The sequence below is a fragment of the Tenebrio molitor genome, chromosome 2, assembly GCF_963966145.1.
Source record: "Tenebrio molitor chromosome 2, icTenMoli1.1, whole genome shotgun sequence".
NCBI classification, from domain to species: domain Eukaryota; kingdom Metazoa; phylum Arthropoda; class Insecta; order Coleoptera; family Tenebrionidae; genus Tenebrio; species Tenebrio molitor.
Genome location: NC_091047.1, coordinates 24,253,893 through 24,273,355, shown reverse-complemented (window position 1 = coordinate 24,273,355; position 19,463 = coordinate 24,253,893). Strand labels below are relative to the sequence as shown.

The following is a 19,463-nucleotide window of genomic DNA, read 5'->3' as shown; positions in this document are numbered from 1 at the left end:
ATTGTAGCTAATAATGGAATGCGCCACCAACGTAAATTATTGACGTGGCAAAAAATTGCAAATTAGTAAAACAACAGAATATTGTAATGTGTCGTCTTCACTTGGCAGGTGAGAAAAAATGTCTTCTGATTATTTAATTTCTTGGGTGAGTTGGAAGAACAGAGCAAATACAAACCACCCTCGAAATAATCAGAATCAGTTCAGTCGTCTAAATGAGATTTCAAATTTCAAAAACCAGTGTTGATAAGTTTTGAATCGAAATTTCGTTTTCAAACATAAAATTAATTAAGATTTTCATATACAGTTGGCTTCAAAAAAATCGGGAAATGAAATTTGACCTAATGTGAATTGGAAATTTAATTTGTCAATTTATATCAATTTGTGTCTGTTTGACAGTAGTATTTCTGACACGTAAGTGCAGTTTTTTAACCTAAATTCTAAAAAGCCGTTTCAAACTATAAAAATTTAATAAAATTTGACAGAACTTTTTCTGACAGTTCCCGTTTTTTTTGAAGCCAACCGTAATAAGGGAAAACCAATTTGGAAAGGCTACTTAGGTTCTAAATATTTTATTCTGCAAAACCCGCAAAACCATTCTTTAAAACGTTCCGAATTGACATTCAGTGACAGAACTTGCTAATGTAAAATTAAAATGTTCAAATAAATTATTATCTATTGTAGATTCTAAGTTTTATTTTTCCTGTTCCAGTAGTAAAAACCACTCGTGGAACAATCAGAATCCAAATACAATCGTCTAAATGGGATGTTTAATTTGCAATTGCAATGTTATATTTTTTTGTTTCCATTAAATGTTTTGACTTCTTGCATTTTAGCAAAAAAAATCAATAAAATACATTTTTCGCAAAGTACTACTATAATTTTATATGAAAGTGATAGTGTCAGGAATATAACGTGACCAAGGCAGGATTAAGCTCCTCAGAGGCATTAACAGTTCCTGGAAAAATAAAAATCCAGAGTTAACTTTTGTCGTCCAGTGTATCTGAGAAATTGTATCCTTTCCTTTGACGTTGCACGTGCGCGGTAACTTGATTACGTCACAATTTGACTGACGCCATTTGTTTTCAATCGCTAACGTAAGGCGTTCCTTTGCATTTAATTTTGTAAATAGTCGTAATTTAAGGTGAATACGTCGGAAAGAAATTAAATAATCGCAAACTTTAACCGTTTTGTTTCGTTCACAGCAGTTATCGGTGTCAGTCATGGGCGTCCAAGTCGAAACAATCTCACCCGGCGACGGTAAGTTTTATCAAAGTACTTACCAGTGAAAATTGGCAATAAATCATATTTAATCAAACCATTATCGAGAGCTAATCGCGCCATTAATTCACCCAATTTGACCCAATTAACGCCTCCATTCGATCGCGATTAACGACATGCAGCTATGCGGCAAACCCAATTGACCTTGAAGTAATCAGATTCTTTATCGAATTCGCAGGTCAGACCTTCCCCAAGACAGGTCAAACCGTCGTCGTCCACTATACGGGTACTTTACAAAACGGTCAAAAGTTCGACTCCTCTCGAGACAGAGGTGTCCCCTTCAAGTTCCGCATCGGAAAGGGGGAAGTCATCAAGGGCTGGGATGAGGGCGTAGCGCAAGTAAGTGCGACGCAAAACGGTCAAAGCTGTGTCGAAACCGTGATGTGAACTATCATCCTTGCGTTCTGATGCTTGATGTTTCTCTGGTTGACTGACACAGAAGAGATTTTTTTTCGAGTGTCAGTTGTTGCACGATTGATTCTAACTTTGCTTTCTTTCAGTTAAGCGTCGGCCAACGGGCGAAGTTGACGTGTTCCCCCGATTACGCTTACGGATCACGTGGCCATCCCGGCATCATCCCCCCAAATTCGACGCTGATTTTCGACGTAGAACTTCTCAAAGTCGAATAAGACTTCAATCGCTATGCAGACAGTTAAATAGTCAAAATTTCGAAAGTAAACATTTCAACTTCGTTTGCAGTACTTCTCATTCATAATCTTTTTTTTACTTAATGAAGTGTCAAAATCAGTTAGATAACACCTCACTTTATGCTACAACATAGGAGCTTTTCGCTGATTTCTTTTTGAAATGTATGTGTTGTGGTGTCCCAATAAAAAAAAGTTCATGTCAGGATTCCGTCGCTTATTTTTACAATATAGATTTATTCAGAATCAATAAATAATATCAGAAACATCACATTAGAACCTCTCTATAAAAATACGTAACACGTTTTCATAAACTTTTCCATGTAACAGTAACAAACGCTAATCACCATACATAAATATTGCTGGATAAACTGCTAAGCGGGATACTTTAGTAGAAGAATAATTCGGGGAAATTCTGTTCGTACGCCGGTTTCTCTATCTTCTTCTTGTCGTTCTCCCCGGGACTGCGTCGCTCGTTGGCGCTCAACGACTTGAAAATCTCGTTCAGTTTGTTTTGTAAAACGTCATGCTGAAAAATAACACGTTCAGAACATCTTCTCATCTAACTTCCTCGACTCTTACTTTCGGCTGGGTCCTCCTGACGAGTTCCGAAAAGGTCGCCGTACGGAACGTGTCGCTCAACTGTTTGCGTCTGCGCGCTTCCGCTTCTTTGCGCGTTTCCGCCGGTTCGGTCAATACTTTTTTCATACTCTCAAACGTCAATTCCTCCTCGGGTAATTTCTGCGGACATAAATTATCAACATGCGGACCGTTTGTAAATGGGTGATTTATTACAACCGAGCGATATACAGAATTCGCAATTTCTGTGCCATCTGTTTCGCTTGACACCATAAACATTTATTGCTCGACACAGGTTTTTTTTATTCCCTAGAAGTGGCGTAGGTGTTATTTACGGCAAGAGGAAAACTAACAGTTTTAACAGAAAAACGGAGGAGTAATTTTGTATACGCAAATAACATTTTGTAGTTGTATTTTGCGTTAGCTCATGCTGCATGACGTAAATTTTTTATGGGATCCCTGTTGTGAAACTGAGTGACATTTGAGACAATAACTGTCACCCAAAAATAACATAGCGTTGCATTTTGTATTGCAAGGATCTCAATAAAATGCACCGCAAGGATTTCATGATGAAAAACTGACCGTAATCATGGTCAGTAGAGCGGGATCTAATCTAACACATAGCAAGAATTATTTGAAAAAATTCAGTCCACTTGGGGAGGTTTTAATCTTTATTAAACGATTATGAAAATTCTTGATTCCAGGTCTGGCAGATACTTCAAAATGTGAAATAACACTACATCTTTGATCATGAATTACTAGATACTAGATTACTTCTCCCTATGGGCTGACTCGTATCATTAATTTTAAATTTGTAACGTTCCAGACATCAAAGCTAAATCCATCCAATTGTCAAATCCCGAAATGTATTCCTACAAGTAAAATGGAATTCGGAACGCTGCAAAATTATCTTAACTATACTCAGCGGCAAAATTAACCGCCCAGTTTAGCTGAATTTTTATTTGATTTATTTCATTTATGTACATATTAAATAGATTGATTTAAGCCGCCTTTGATGCTTTTTCCTTGTCCATAAAATTTGATTCATAGGGGCGTATTCTGTAACTGCTGCATTAAGTTGTCATAGCAATGACCAATCAGGGTTTGAAATTTTAAAGGGGCGTATTCTGTAATTTTTAAAGGGGCGTTAAAATTTTAGCACCCTTTAAAATTTAGCGGAGCAGTTACAGAATACGCCCCAAATTAGACGCTAAAATTTTAACGCCCCTTTAAAAATTGCAGAATACGCCCCATAGAGCACACATATTTGACAAAGCTAAGTCATTTAAAGCGGGTAGGCGGTTAATTGTGCCGTTGAGTATAGTTCATTAAGAAAATGTCATCTTTAGGTCGAAACAAAAAGATTCCACTTTGACTATTAAATGAGAATGTTCATTTAATTTGAAGCAGATAAATGAAGAATTCCATGAAGTTATTCACCACAATTGGTGCCATTCTTATGTTAAATATTAAATAATGGTCTAGCATTTAATTTTCAACTAAGGAATTGAAAACTTACAGAAAAATTCGTAGAGCAGCTGTCGGTAAGTAACATTTTGGATACAGAGAACCACGGTGAATTTCAAAAAGTCTCATTGTAATTTAATTAGAAGAAAATTTTCTTTCAATTAACATTTCTTTTACACAAATAAAAAAAAGAAATTGTTATGATTAATACCACATGATAATTAGAAATTTGTGAATAAATAAAAAGAGAAATGATAATTTTCAATGTGAAACTTTTCGCTGCACGTTTGCAGGTAGAGCATACTTATGCTATGTTTTGCACGACCTAATGCATTTAATCGTGAAAGAGATTTATGTAAAAAAGAAAGCAAAACGGCACACTAGATTTTTTTTCTTGGTCGTAACATGGCTGAATGACGCATAACGGTCAACGTAACATCATAAGTAGATTCACTGACTCTAACATAAATGTGAATATGTATTAAGTAATATGAAATATGGGTATTTTCTTTTGTATTGTTTTTCAAGGTTACTTTAAATTTTCTCGTTCATACATTACTTTGTTGTTACTTTCACACATTTATTGCGATTCTGTTTCAAAATTTAGCAATACAACCAATCAACAGCTTCATCTCATAGCAACTACAACCTTGTTATACCGGGACATTTTTTTAACTCTGAACATAGTCCATACTTATTCCCTATGTTCAATTTTAAAAAACACAGATCAATGCATTGGGAGTTGCTATGTAACCAACTATACCGAACACCAGAGATTTTGAAATAATGTTAAAAATTGTTCCGATTGATGGAATTGGTCTATCATGTGTTGCATTGGAAATGCCACATACATTTCTAATGCTCTGATTGGCATAGAATAACTGCATGATGTGTATTTTTTCTTCAAACAACTTGACCATTTTGTTAAACTGTCAAGTACTTATTTTCGTTACCTTGGTTACGTGATTACATACATGCATTGACCTGTGTTTTTTAAAACTGAACATAGCGAATAAGTATGGGCTATGTTCAATGTTAAAAAAATGTCCCGGTAGTTATAGCCATATTGGTAAATTTTAAAACAGAATCGCACCAATTATGTCAATAAATGAATTTAGTCGGTTGTGCTTTTACTTCCAGTGGGTGAACAGTGCTACTTTACTCCCTCCTGTGAGGGAATAAATAACGTTCTATACAAAGGTCGTGCAAAAAAAAATTCTAAATACTCAAAATACCGACACCATTGTTTGAAAATTACGGAAATATTTGACACAGTCCTATGACAGGTACTGGAAATTTTACTTTACAGAATCAAAAAAAAAAAAAAAATCAAAACGATTGATGCTGATTTTTGGTTTTTGTTTTTAATTATATTTTTGAAAAAAGTACGAATGTAAAGTGGGAAAATTAGATAATCGTTTTTAAGCTCGCTTCTTGTTGAAAAATAAACTGATTCGGTTTTAGTAAAATTGAAAACTCTTAATGTCGTCGACCTTAAATTGAATTTGTCAATCATTTCTCTTGCTATACGATTTGGCTTTTTTTTTATAACGCCACATGCTCTACGGTTGTTCCGGCGAAGCCCCCCGTAAAGTGGCACCACTTACAACCTCGGCCTAATAAATCACACATTTGACGCAAATCCGCAACAATACCCTTTGAACTCCTGGAGAACTGGATGCACTGTCCACTTCCTGCGTCGGATTGATCTCGATAATGCTGCCTCGGGCGTTCTCTATCCAACTGTTCCTCTGCCCCCCAGCCACCACCCCCGGTCCACCGGCACCGTACGGCGACGTCTGGGCGAGCCTCGACGGATCCAAACCGCCGCTCTTCACGTTCTCGCAGACCGCCATCTAAACCACGGCCTCAATAAAAAAAAACCTCCAACCCACACCGATCACTCACTTGATCCACCAACAGATGAGGGAGTTTATTGGCAACCTCGGTGTTCGCCGGATAGTGCACCGCCAAATCGGGAAGCAGATGCGGGGCCTCTTGCTTGCGGGCGTCCACGATCTGGTTGGCGTAATCCAGCAGGGGTTGAATGCTGACCACGCTGGGAATCAACACCAGAAGGGCGATGACGAGGGCGTGCAGGTTGAACTTCTGGGCAGTGGATAGAGAGGTGCTGTTCAAGGCGAGGCTCTGGATTCTGAAAATTCGATCGTCGTTAAAAAGTCGACGACGCGAAGGGGGACTTCTTGGCGCTCACCCCAAAACTAACTGCAACAAGTCGATAACGGTCTCAGCGCTGGCCAGCTCGACGCACAATAACGCCAACGTCGTGTAAACTGCCTCCACGTTGTCTGGTGTGTTTGTGTCCATTTGGAGACTCGTATAAAGGGCGTCGTAAATTATGGGGCCGTGCTTGTTGATGAAAATGAGGTCGGGTCTGCTGGATTTTTCCAACACTAAATCCAACTCGGTCACGTTCACCCTGACAGAGACACAATTATTCCATCAAGATTTAGTGGACGACGGGAAGACCCAACGGGGAGGCTGACCGCCGATTCAATAAAACCGTTTTCGCGTCGACATGTTAACAAATATTTTTCCACCGATAAAATTTTATTGTAGCTCGACGAAATGCGTTCCTATCATAAAATTTAATAGCGAACCGGACGTAAAAATCGCCGGTCGTCGGTGTATTTGCGACGAACAGAGCCCCAAAGCCCCAAACAGTGATCCTTAATGCGAAAGAAACCGTTCGCTGAACGATCAACTATAAGCGGACCTGTCAAATGTGATTGATCGATTGTAAAAAGCCAAGAGTTTTGTGAAGTTGAATTGAACGCCGGGATATTGATTAATTGATCGTGTACGGAGTGCAGACTGACATGATTTGCATTTACGGAACTTCAACGTTAGTTTGAAATGCAAAGCGAGCGCTTGTGCGTTAATCCGTGATAGTGTTTTGTTCGTGATCATTCTACATTTCGAAGCTTGTTATTTCTGCAGAAACACAATTTAGACACAAATGGCAAACTTCCAAAATCAATTTCGGCCAAATATCACTGCAGAAGTTGTTGGTTTCCTATTTGTAAGGGTAACAAAAAATATTGGGTAGCAAACTCACGCAATAACAACAGCAGATTGTTCAACAAACGATCTGAGAATGTAACTTTGCGTGTTCTAGAAAATAAATACTCTATATTGTATACATTTTATAATGGATTGAACTTGGAAAATAGTTGAATAAAAAAAAAACAAATATATTGTCTTCTCTGGAAGCTGCCATCATAGGACAGATTATTTTGGAAACAACAACAAAAAAGTTACTTTAGTAAATGACTGTTTTCGTAAAGCCTAAGATAATAATTAGTGAAACAAATCTCAAAAACATTGGATTTAGTCAAATCTGATAGATATTACAATAGAATCATTAAGAATAATTTTAACGTTATTTAAACTTAATAAATAAATAATTGGTTTGTGTGGCCCATCATTACGACGAAATTCTTGGAAGAAAAAATCTTTTACCTTTAATCCCTGCAAAATACTAAATATTCATTCTTCGGTGAAACGAAAATTATATACCAAATTTTTGAAGTCGTTCATTTCGTATGGCTCGAAATTGGTTGAATCACATTTTCTATGTTTTTTTGAAGGGGGTTTTTGAAGAGAAATTCCAGTGTTAGCTAAAGCTGAATCTTTTTGTTCCTTCGATATTCGTTCAGCATTCCTCGTTGTGTACTTTGATGCACTCAGGCACACGTTAAACAATCATTATGAAATTGAATGGCATGATCAAATGAATTGCACATTATTTTGACGTGCTCGTGCGCGTAAAACTCTTCTGTTCGCAATACGCGATGTATTCACGATCTTCTATAAAAAAAATTGACACAGATAACTTATTTGTATAGCATTAAGGCCCGGTTGTATAAAGCTTAGTTAACATCGTGTCAGTTAACAACGCGTCAAGTCGGAAATCCGCCCATTTGATTGGCTGATTTAAATAAAATATTAAATATCCTCCAATCAAATCGCTTGACATTATGTTAACTTTAACAACGACTTGACATCGCTTTATGCAACCGGGCCTAAATAACTTTTCTTTTCGTCCCCAAATTTGAATTTTACTCTATCTGAGCAATCCTCGGCGGTTTTTAAACTTTTAAAAAGACAAATATGTTTGACAGTTGTGACCTAATTTTATTTTGACAATTAAAGTCCCAATCCCTAGAAATCAATCTCGTTGTCGGACTCGACTTTTGTTTTTCATGACCAACTGAGATGCCAAGTTTTCTTGATTAAGCGTCTACCCAAAACACAAATAAAAATATGGAGTAAATGTAATCATGCATAATGTAAATAATGTGGACTCCTTTATATAATAAAATAAATCTGCACGAACTTGTGCACTCGGTATATTGTCTTTGTTAAAATAAGTATCGAGTGATCAACATTTGGTGAAACTCTTTTCGGTTGGTATTTAGATATTTTTAGTTACCAATTTCCGTCATTTTAAACATTTGAATTTTGTACTGACAGATTGTTTGAGAAATTATGTTGTCCATTTAGACGCTCTTAAGACTTCTTTTTATTCCCTTATTTAAAATTTACCGTTTTTAAAAATCGAATTTATACCCTGCGAGAATTAGAGGAACCGTACGCCATACAAAATGCGGTAATCAGTATTACAAAGATGTTCTTTGTATACAACAAATGGAATCACATTTCTAACATCTTTTGCAGTGTTGTTGTTTTCCTTTACCTAATTCTATTCAGTTAATATTGTTGTGTATTGAAATTATTACTAATAATTACTTGTTACCACAGTGGTTATAATGCCATAAAATAACTAACCTTTAAACTTCACTTTGACCATTTATTGTTAACCTAACAATTTGAAATTTCGTTTTATACTTATGTGTGCCAATCTGCTTGAAAATTTTCACCCGACGTACTTTAATTTTGTTTTTTGGAATTTTTCTTGATTTTCAAAACTTCCGAAACTGAAAAAATGGTGCGATTTAAACATTTTAAAACTTGCCGTGTCTTTTTAAAGGACGCTGTGTATGTAAATTGCGATTGTACTCACGTGGGTTTGGACAATTTCTCCAAATTTTGATGTCTGTCGATCAAAGTGTGCAAAATCTTCTGCACCAACAGCCTCATGTCCGGATCGGGTGCCAGAGACATCCTCAACAAAGGTTCCAAAAACGAAACCGGAAACGTAGAATTGAGATGAATGGTTTGGTACTTGGTACCAACTTTCAACAAACTCTTTAACAAAATACTCTGCAACAAATTATCGGCGGGCGTGTGATTGTCAACAAGCGGAAACGGAATCTTGCTCATGATAAACATCATAATTTCTATTTTCTGATAATCGGGCAAGTGATTGGCGAACTCTCCCAGAGCGTTGATCAAAGCCTCTTGATACTGCTTCTCTTCGGTCATGCTCGTGCCGTGCTTGACGGAATCCCTCAAATGGCTCAGCAAAGAATTGATTATTTCCAACACTGAAGGCCCCACACTTTCGCCGGCCGCTATGGCTATAATCTTCGACAGAACTCCGGCAATGCTCGTGCGTATGATCGGACTAGACTTGACGTTTTCGTCCAGATGGGCCATCAACGTCTCCACCACAGTGTACGAGTACTGCGCCTGTATCGAAAACATTATTATCCTGAACGTGTGAATGGCGAACTCGTTCTGATTGGGGTCGTCCTGGGGGGCCCAGAGCTTGTGCAAGTCGAAGTGTTTCAGGACCGGCTTCAAAACCGCCCTGATGTGGCCGAAAGAGGCGCGCCCGACCAACTCCCTCATGCACGTTTCGGCCAGCATTGGCGGATCCGTTTGGTCTTCGGGAGCGGTTTCTAGCGCTTCGTTGTTGAGAAAGCGCGAGTCTTGCATGTTGAACAGGAGGCTGGGGACGATCTTGTCCATGTGCACCGACTCCCAGATGTTCTCCACCAGGTCGTCGGAGACGGTCTTGCGAACGACCGCTTGCAGTCCTTTGATGCCGGCTATTCGGATTTGATCGCCTTCGGCGCTGTGGCACATGGCCGAGAATTTACTCACGAAGAAGTCGTAGCGTCGGTGGTAGGAAGGCGTGTCTTCTTCTATATTCGCAAATTTCACAAACTAAAACCATAACATTATTGAAGTATTTTTCTTTAAGAGTTCAAATTACTATTATGTATTAAATTTGAACGTGATTAAAATCCAACACCCTTTATAAATTATTGATTTAATTTTTAACATTGGTGGATTTATGAAAATGCATGACGCTTAATTTTCTTTTATTATAGATCTCAAAAAATTACAAATTACAATTTATTGATTTATAGATATTTTTTCAGAAAAGAACGAATTTATTTTTAAGAAAGGTCGAAACAAATCTTCGAACTTCGCCTTGATTGTAAATTTCATGGCCTTCTAAATAATCGAGACTCTTGGAATGTTTTTATCTTTTTATAATCCTTACACCACAGACTAAAGACATTATTGTTGTTTTCAGAATTAAAATCTCTATTAGAATTACTACAAAAAAATATGTATTTCCATTTGAAAAAAAAAAAAAAAAAGACAGTTTAGCCTTGAAGCCCTTGGAGCTATACGTGAATTTAGTAGCTATGGACTCGTCTTTTTTTTTTGGGGACACCTGTATAAAATTATAAGTGACACAAAAATGTCACTGAACGACCATAAAATTTAGCTAATAAAGGAACAGGGTCACGTTATCATTGTTTTTTATTATAGACTGTTTACAATAACTCGGATTTTATGAGATTTATGCGATAAAAAGCTATTAAATATGAGTTGCGACTAATACAGTGTATACAAATTTCGTAACACAATAACCTTTCAGAACGCCGTAGAGGGCTCATCTTCAACTATTATTGCAGATATTACCAACGACTTTCATAAAAGCAGTTAATTAATGAACATTGATAACTACTTTACACAACTAGTCAGTTCTGAATTACAAGAACGAAGACTCGAACAGAGCTGATAAAAATGGTTCAAAATAAAAATCAATAGAATATTGTTACGCTTCAACAAGTAATTTTAACATAACTCTGATACTTCAGCTTACATAAACTCCGCTGAATTTAGAATAATTGGTGTATTCGATTTTCAACACAAAAAAATGAATGGATAAAAATGACAAATGTATTCATTTTAAAATTCATATGGTAACGTAGGTGGACTAAATAATCTTGTAATGCCATCCAAACCGGAAAAAAAAAGAATTTGTGATCATCAATAACTGTCACCAGCAACAAACAAATCGCCTTCATCATAGTGGCAGCAATTTACAATGTTTGTATATTTGTTTTAGCACGTAGTTAATGAAAAATTTTGTCTGATTGTATACGCAGTCAACTAACTCTAATCAGTTTGGACGATTTTCAATGACACACATGTAATGAGTTAATGACCTAATTACATTTCTTTCTGCTATCTTGACAAAATAATTTTAAATTTACATAAAAACCAGTGTTATATTACATGGACACAAGTAATTATAGGTTTTTGTGTAGGAAACTTATAACAGGAAGTTTCTATAAACAGGTTATTTTTGGTGTTGAATCTGCACAAGTTTTTAAATTTATAAAAACATGAATGATGCAACATATATCTTGTACCAAGTACAACCTGATCTGTTTCAAATTATTTCCCACTTTACACAAACAGAAACTGTTTGATTTATCAGTAATTATCAACAGAAATAACTTACTGACTGTGTTGCAAGGATCTGCAACTCAGGTTCTGTTGATTCGAGCAACTTCTGCACCATCTTCAAGAAACTCTCAACAAACAAGTTTAAGGTGGGCGCATGGCAAGCAAGCAGGAGCTGATCCATCGCCTCCATCGCGATAATAACAAATCCATACCTTCGCCTGTAAATGTCGCGCGCGGCCCTCTGGTACAAATACTCTCCGATCCTGTCCAACTTTTCCGGCGAACTGAGAGCGTAGAACGTGAGTTTCTCCATATTATTCTTGACGAGGCCATCCTGGGGGTAAACCGGGAAGATATTGTCAACGAGTCTTTTGTACCGTGGTCTAAATGCGCTGCAACACCCGCAACAACCTAGAAAGAGGCAGTCGATTACGACACTCATGTTTACTGATAAGACCAAGATTAGGCAAAAACCGCTATTACCATGACACATCTTACACGAAATTATCTGGAGGAATATCGGAAAGATTACAACATTGACAAGTTGACAAATGATTGATTGTTATCTGTCATTGCAACTGTCAAAAATGCTGCAAATCTACACTGGCGACATCTGTGAGGGACGTTTGGAACGAACGAATCAAAAGTGGGACACCGCAGGTAAATAATTTAAATGACCGCTAAAGCTCCAGGATTTAAAAACTAGGAATGAAGGTTGTCGGAGTGGTACTCACAGCCGGGGTCCGTGCACTTTTGGGCGAGGGACTCGATTATTTCGGCGACTTCGGGCGCCTCGAAGCAGCACTTGATGAACGACATTTCCGGAAAAAAATTTCCCTATTCTGTTACGAGGAACTACTTATCAAAGTATTTCACGTGGACATCCTTGAGACGTCGTCGCAACAAATAAATTTGTGAACTTTGAAGCACCGCGATGAGTCGGCATCGAAGGTGGTTAATTGAGGAGCTGAAGGCTGAGTCTGTTTTATGACTGGCGGTTTTCTTTTAATTAAATTACGGCAATTAAAGGTTTTTCAGAACAGAACGTGTAATTTTTGCAGTGCTAACGATCGTGGCATCCGGCTGATCTCCTCCGGTGGCCCTTATACATGATGGCTGCGTGCTTTTGCCAACGACCGACTTAAGACGTCGAGATGCCAAAAGGACATCGGTACGCACATCCCAACTACACTACATCCACTACTACCACCGCACTAATCCTTTTCCGTTCTTTTTATCATGCGCGCATGCCAAAAAGGACCTATCGTCGCATGCTCAGAAAGATTTTCGCGTGAAAATTAACGTTGTTGGAAATTGCGCGTGCATGGAAAACATGAGAAACTTCACGTTGATTGTGTTTGGAAGGGTCGTTTCCGAATTCTAGATTGTAGTTTTTTCTAATTTTAGATCGAAGGTTTAATGATTCGAATTTTTTTCTGACATTTACCTACGCTGCCACGCTTTGTCGCCCTTGCTGGCCAATATTGAAATAAACTTGACCTTTCTGATTAATTCACCAAAGATGTCGATCGCTCCTCTTTATTAATTGAGCCTTTGTAACGTTCATTATAAATTGATAGACAGTTGGGACGACATTATAATTAATTTTCTGAAGCGGCTACGAAGCATTTACCCACTAATTTTAGGGACAATTTGATTTAAAGCTTGTTTGTTTAAATGTTAATACTTTCATCATAATTTTTGAACAATATTGAATTTGGTATGCCAAAATCGTTTACCTATGTTCATGACGTTATCCATTTTTGAGCTATGACGTCATTATCAATTTTTTTAAATGACAACCCCCACTTTTTTCTTCTCTTTCTGATAGACCTTCCTACTACCTAAACGATGAATGAAAAAAACTGGTAGGTAGTTAGGTACATTGTATCTATGTATGTATAACAATTTTTGCATGGATGACGTCATGAACAAGCGAAGCAATAAGTGTTATGACTGTTATGAGAAATAAAAATTCACCTGTTTCAGCGTTTTCGACAAATGTCATTAGTTTTGAAATTACTGATTTTTTTCCATTAGTAGTTTCCACCCTGTATATTATGCACTACCTTTGATTTTATACAAATAAACTTAATAGTAGATAACAATAACAACAACAACATTGTTGACTGTCTCAACGAAAATGGTTTACACATTGACCTTTGCATTAAAATATTTATTTTTTTGTTAATTACTTATTTTTTTATTATTTTGTTGTTATCTACTATTTATTGTAACGCGATTTTTGAATAAAAATTCAAATAAAACAACAATGATTTATTTTCAATGGTTCAGGAGTGATACATTTTTTAATGAAGACCTGCAATCCCGTTTTTTACGAAAAAGATGACAGGTCAAAAACGATGACAGATAAGGATTGACAACAGAGCGTTCCAAACTCAAAATTTTGCGTAGAATTTAAATTTGAAATCAAAATGGGACTTTTCTATTTAAAAATACAAAGATGGCGTCGATTTCCAGTATTTTCGGAAGTGTCACCATTTTGAAATGTTTCTATTTGAGCCTAGAGCAGTCGATTATAGTCAGCTACCCATTTTCATATTATGTAATACGATTTTGGGAAATCAGAAAGTTTCTAACGAACGGGCTAGGTGAATCAGCCTGTACAGGGTGGACCATCGTATAGCATTTTCCCAATAAACCATATTTCTAATTATCTTAGAAATTTGAATTTTGCGGTCAGTGATCTACACTGAAAGTACTACAACATGGATTTTTTATTTTTTCAAACAGACGCTCCAAATGGCGTCAGGACGCTAAAACATGAAAAAATTAGAATTATTAAATTTTTTTTATCGACTCCCTGGATTGAAAATACCACAGAGAACTCACTTCTGATATTAAAAATTATGAAGGAAGCATTGATTTCAAATGAATTGACGTAATAATTTTTGGTACCAAAATGTGAGTAATTTATGACGACGACCCTCGATGGGTCATATTCCTGATTGAAAATGGTCACTTACCGCAAACAACCAGCTGTAAATCATAACTGGCGGTGCGGTCCTGGATTTGTAAGCTATTGGAGACCCTTGTAAATCAAACTTTACCACCGTTTGATGATTTCCATCATTTTAAAATAGGTACTACCATAAATATGCTACTACTTTGCTCCTAGATGTTAAATGTCAATTTATTCAGTTATTATTCTGATTTAAATGCCAAATTTTGTATAATCATAATCGACATTGCCCGGTGGATGAGATTGTAAGAAAAAAGTCCGGATTGATTTATTACTTTGATAATAAAATGCTATCAAAATCAACTTTCACTTCAATTTTGTTTTCTAAAAAATAATTATTCCATGTTGTAGTATCAAAATTGAAGATCATTTCCTCCAATTTTCATATTTTTTTGACCATTTTAAATAGGTTAAATTTAAAAAATGCCATACGATGGTCCACCATGTATACGGGTGAGATGAGTTTTATCGTCAGTGGGAAAACATCCACTTCTAATCAATTTAAAATTTTCAAAAAATTCAGGAATGATTGTGTATCACTCTAGAACAGTCTGTAAAAATTTCAAAATTTTTAATAAAACAGGTAAAGATTTTGTTTTAATTCAATAACTGATACATTAGTTTACATAATTTTTCACTTTCAAAAATTCACGAAAAATTTGGTGTCATTGAAATTATGAAAACATCACCGGTTTTTGAAATGAATGGAATTTGATATTAAAGCCTAAAATTTAGCTATGATTTATTATTAAATTGGACGGTCAGTTCCACGAAAGAAATTGACGTAGGTTATTTATGATACCCTTTAGGGACTTAAGAATTACTAGAAAAGTGGTCAACAGATGTTCCCAACAATGAGATATTTATTTATGACACTGCAGTTGTAAATCTTGGTAATTTTTCGCTCTTAATGTTAAAATTGGAATAATTCAAAAACGAATAATTTTCTTTTGATGCGAATTTCGTAAATGTGTTCTTTGAATTAATTGTGAATTATGAGCGTGTACGAAAAAACATTTTTTTTTGCTCAAAATCGATTTTTTAAATTTTATGGCTCTGAATTAAGTGATAAGTGAAAATTTATTACACACATTTGAAGTCTTATATCAAGGGAATGTAACCCTAAAGTTTCTTAATTTTTACTATTTTTTTAATAGGGTTAATCATGCTGACGATAAAACTCATCTCACCCGGTACAGGGTGATTCAACTTTTACCGCTCGAGCGAAAACACCCACTTCTAATCGATTTAAAATTCTCAAAAAAATCAGAAATGATTGTGTATCGCTGTAGAACATTCTGTAAAAATTTCAAATTTTTTAAAGAAACGAGTAAATATTTCGTTTTAATTCAATAGCCGCTACATTGATTTACATAATTTTTCACTGAGAGTCCTTTCAAACATTCAGGAAAAATTTGATGTCATTGAAATCATGAAAGTATCACCGGTTTTTGAAATAAATGGAATTTGATATTAAAGTGCAAAATTTAGCTATGATTTATTATTTAATTGGGCGGTCATATCCACAAAAGAGGTTGACGGGTTATTGATGGTACCCTTTAGGGACTAAAGAATTACCAGAAAAGTTCTCAACAGATGTACAGATGTTTCCAACAATGAGGTATTTATTTATTATGACACTGCAGTTGTAAATCTTGATCATCTTTCGCTGTTAATGTTAAAATTGAAATAATTCAAAAACTAATCCTTTTCTTTTGATGCAAATTTCATTAATATGTTCTTTGCATTAATTGTGAATTATGAGCGTGCACGGAAAAAAATCATTGTTTTTATATTTACGGTTCTGAATAAAGTGATACGGGAAAATTGATTGCATACGTTTGAAGCCTTATATGAAGAGAATGTAACCATAAAGTTTTGTAATTTTTGCTAATTTTTTAATAGGGTTAATCGTGCGGGCGGTAAAACTTGAATACCCCTAGATCATTGACTGTAATCAAGATTTTTATTTTTATTAGACAGTCCTCATAAATCATTTTCGTACATAGCTAATGGAATTTAATGGCTTTTAATGGAAGAGAATTATCAACATCTCACAATAGTGTTGGCTGCTTCACTACCCAGTTCGCTTGTGCACTACACGAAACTGATAAAAACTGTGATAATTTTAATGTTAATATCTGATACTAATTGATATGTTAATGACGACTCTGTAATCGTCTTTAAACATGTCTATTTGTTCACTGTTTCAAATGGTAATTTACAACCGGATTTTTGTATGAATGCTGCTTTTGGTGATACTTATTTGGTTGTTTCATATCAGCATATCACATATCACAAGTTGTAGAATTGCCCAAAACAATCAATCAGCAATTAATTGTTTCAAATAAGATAGGTAATCTTTAAAATTTCCAACCTGTATCTATCTTTGCCGTGAATTAATAATTAATAATGTAAACTGAAGACGGTCGAATAGTATTAAAGATTAAAATATTCATTGAGGCTGTAAATTTATTTCGAATGACGATGTTTATCAAACCCTTATAAATACGATGTTCATTACAAATATTGCATTTTCCCCTAGTTTTAATATGAATTGGAATATGGCTTATTATTATGGTTTATTGTTACGATATTTATAGTCACTGAGTTTATTTAGTTAATAGCGTTTATCCAGAAAGAGTTTGACTAGAAATTATTATTGAATGGCTTCGAACATTTTATATGAATTAGTCAATAAATTCTTTGTTTTTTCAACAATAATTATAATAATTACTCTAATTATTTTTTTATGTTTAAACTCACAACAGCACAATAGATTTTATTGTTTAGCTAGTGGAACAAATGTTTTAAATATGTATACAGACTGATTCAAATTTATTTTATTCCAAGTGATATCTCGTTTGAAAGACCACTTCACAAGGAATACAACGGACTATTTATTTCCTGAATATTTTCAAAGCCTACGTGCTAAAAAAATTAAAACCAATTTTATAAGTTGAACACGTTGGAGGTTTACATTTTGTATCTTATACCTGGTAATTTTTTTCAAAAGCCATGATTGCCTTTTGCCTAAGCAAGATTGAGGCACAATACCGGAACTTGGGTCATGTAAGGGTTGTGCCCAGACAGCAAGAACTCACTGTTGAAGGGGATACTAACTAGGCTAAACCGGCAACTGGCCCGTGTCAACGATATCAGTCTATGCTATCAACTAGTGTCCTGAAAATGCTTAGAGATCTTTGCAGATGCAAAGCTGCATCCTTACAAGATGCAAATGGTCCATGAATTAGCTGAGGATGACCCGGACCGCCGAATCCAATTTTGCTAGCAAATGATGAATCTGATGAATTGAGTCGTTATTATTATTGGGCTGACCATAACCCTCATTGGATGTCAGAAACTCATACTCGGTTCCCGCAAAAACTCTATGTATGGGCTGGGATAAATAGGTGATCGAATATTGGAGTCAGTATTCTTGGATGGTAATCTTGATGGAGCAACATATCTTACGTTGCTTCAAGAAGATCTCATGCCAGCGTTAGCTGTCTATGCGTTGAATGAGGAAATTTTGTTGCAGAATTTGCTAATTTATAATTTAATTTACAAACAATTACAGAAAAAGCATCTCCCCATTCAACGATTTATGCAGACAGTAATATTTTAAATTAAATTATTAAAAATTAAGTTACTTTTTTAACTTACGTGTTAGTATGAACATGTTGAGGCAATGACGAGTCATCTGAATGTGTTGAATCAGTCCAGTTTAATCTTAAACTGAAGAAAAGAATGACTGTAAATATTCCAGTCATGATGAATTATTACTGCTTTTATTTATCCATTACTTATTTACAGAAGTTCTTCAGTATCTCACCTATGAATGATTATTCCGAGAATTATAATTATTGGATCCATCCATCATTAATCCCTTTGATCAATCTACCATTATGAATTCATTCTAAAATTGTAATTTCTTTGATAATTAAGAATTAAATGAAGAAATAAATGGAATGTTTTTGTAGTTGTGTTTTGGAGCAAATCTGTCAAAGTGTCAATTACCAAAAATGTCAAATGAGATCCTGTAAACAGGAAATCGGAAGTACTTTTATATGAAATGCAACAATATCTGCTCAAAGCTTGTAATTTTGCGCACAAAGACCAAAGCTGCGAACAATTTAAAGTGGAAACTACTACAAAGTAATTCTGCCATCGTGCCAGTTTTATTTTTTCCTTGGTGGACTGGTAGGAACTAACTTGACTTTAGTACAAACTCGAAACTTTTCTCTATTATAACTTATCAGTTCATTATGTGTAACATATTTGCAAGTCAAAGTTTTTTTCCTTGGTTGATACCTTTCATACCACATCGTAGGTAGATTGGTAGATTAGGTATTTCATGTTCGTTTACCATTATTAGCTTTGATATTGCATATACAGGATGATTCTGAAATGAATTTGGAAAAAAAACCGGTTATTGGTGATGAGAAGAAATCATAGACAAAAAAATGTTCTTACAAAAGTTTTTTCGTTTTCGAGATACAATGATTGAAAATTTGGTCAAAACTGCTAGTACAGTTAGGGACACGGAATTTCGGGCATTATTTTTCTGTCACTTTAAAAAATTGCGATGTAAATCACTCTTTATTATCAACGTGACATTCAAGTCAAATTTTGAAAAAATATTAAAACACCCAAGGAGAAACTTTTTTACAACTATTTTTGATCTATCAAAAAATGACATACTCTGCGACTTGATAACGATGCATAAATATCGCGTTTTTTTGACGGTTGTAGAAAAAATAATTTTAATCTGCCAGTGTCATACGGGTGAGGTAGGTAAATCCCAGCTGCGGAGGCAGGGTTCAAAAGCAAAAGATCAACATTGTCACGGTTTTTGCCCCATAGACAAT

At 35.4% G+C, this 19,463-nt stretch overlaps 2 protein-coding genes across 6 annotated transcripts; one reads left to right on the top strand and one right to left on the bottom strand.

The window, feature by feature from the left end:
- The first annotated feature begins 1,006 nt into the window (after positions 1 to 1,006).
- Fkbp12 (peptidyl-prolyl cis-trans isomerase Fkbp12) lies at positions 1,007 to 2,130 on the top strand. 3 transcript variants are annotated; one of them, XM_069039148.1, is made up of 4 exons: positions 1,007 to 1,141; positions 1,203 to 1,257; positions 1,457 to 1,617; positions 1,779 to 2,130. In XM_069039148.1, the coding sequence occupies exons 2-4, from the start codon at positions 1,221 to 1,223 to the stop codon at positions 1,905 to 1,907; spliced, it is 327 nt and encodes a 108-aa protein (XP_068895249.1). In that variant the 5' UTR covers positions 1,007 to 1,141; positions 1,203 to 1,220; the 3' UTR covers positions 1,908 to 2,130. The 3 variants fall into 3 exon arrangements, with proteins under 3 accessions (XP_068895249.1, XP_068895250.1, XP_068895251.1); XM_069039149.1 differs by having other exon boundaries at positions 1,037 to 1,141; positions 1,206 to 1,257; XM_069039150.1 differs by having other exon boundaries at positions 1,074 to 1,094.
- On the bottom strand, positions 2,125 to 18,289 carry stmA (Protein EFR3 homolog stmA). 3 transcript variants are annotated; one of them, XM_069039145.1, is made up of 8 exons: positions 18,259 to 18,289; positions 11,665 to 12,020; positions 9,016 to 10,064; positions 6,184 to 6,408; positions 5,877 to 6,123; positions 5,624 to 5,824; positions 2,505 to 2,663; positions 2,125 to 2,451 (listed from the first exon to the last, which is right to left on the bottom strand). In XM_069039145.1, the coding sequence occupies exons 1-8, from the start codon at positions 18,272 to 18,274 to the stop codon at positions 2,311 to 2,313; spliced, it is 2,394 nt and encodes a 797-aa protein (XP_068895246.1). In that variant the 5' UTR covers positions 18,275 to 18,289; the 3' UTR covers positions 2,125 to 2,310. The 3 variants fall into 3 exon arrangements, with proteins under 3 accessions (XP_068895246.1, XP_068895245.1, XP_068895247.1); XM_069039144.1 differs by lacking the exon at positions 18,259 to 18,289 and adding an exon at positions 12,344 to 12,819; XM_069039146.1 differs by lacking the exon at positions 18,259 to 18,289 and adding an exon at positions 12,093 to 12,218.
- Between the last annotated feature and the right edge of the window lie 1,174 nt (positions 18,290 to 19,463).

Coding starts and splice junctions, on each gene's coding strand:
- Fkbp12 (XM_069039148.1), top strand. CDS start 1,221: ATGGGCGTCCAAGTCGAAACAATCTCACCCGGCGACG. Junction 1,258..1,456: donor AACAATCTCACCCGGCGACG/GTAAGTTTTATC, acceptor TCGAATTCGCAG/GTCAGACCTTCCCCAAGACA. Junction 1,618..1,778: donor GGGATGAGGGCGTAGCGCAA/GTAAGTGCGACG, acceptor GCTTTCTTTCAG/TTAAGCGTCGGCCAACGGGC.
- stmA (XM_069039144.1), bottom strand. CDS start 12,428: ATGTCGTTCATCAAGTGCTGCTTCGAGGCGCCCGAAGTCGCCGAAATA. Junction 12,021..12,343: donor AAAGTGCACGGACCCCGGCT/GTGAGTACCACT, acceptor GCCTCTTTCTAG/GTTGTTGCGGGTGTTGCAGC. Junction 2,452..2,504: donor TCAGGAGGACCCAGCCGAAA/GTAAGAGTCGAG, acceptor GTTATTTTTCAG/CATGACGTTTTACAAAACAA.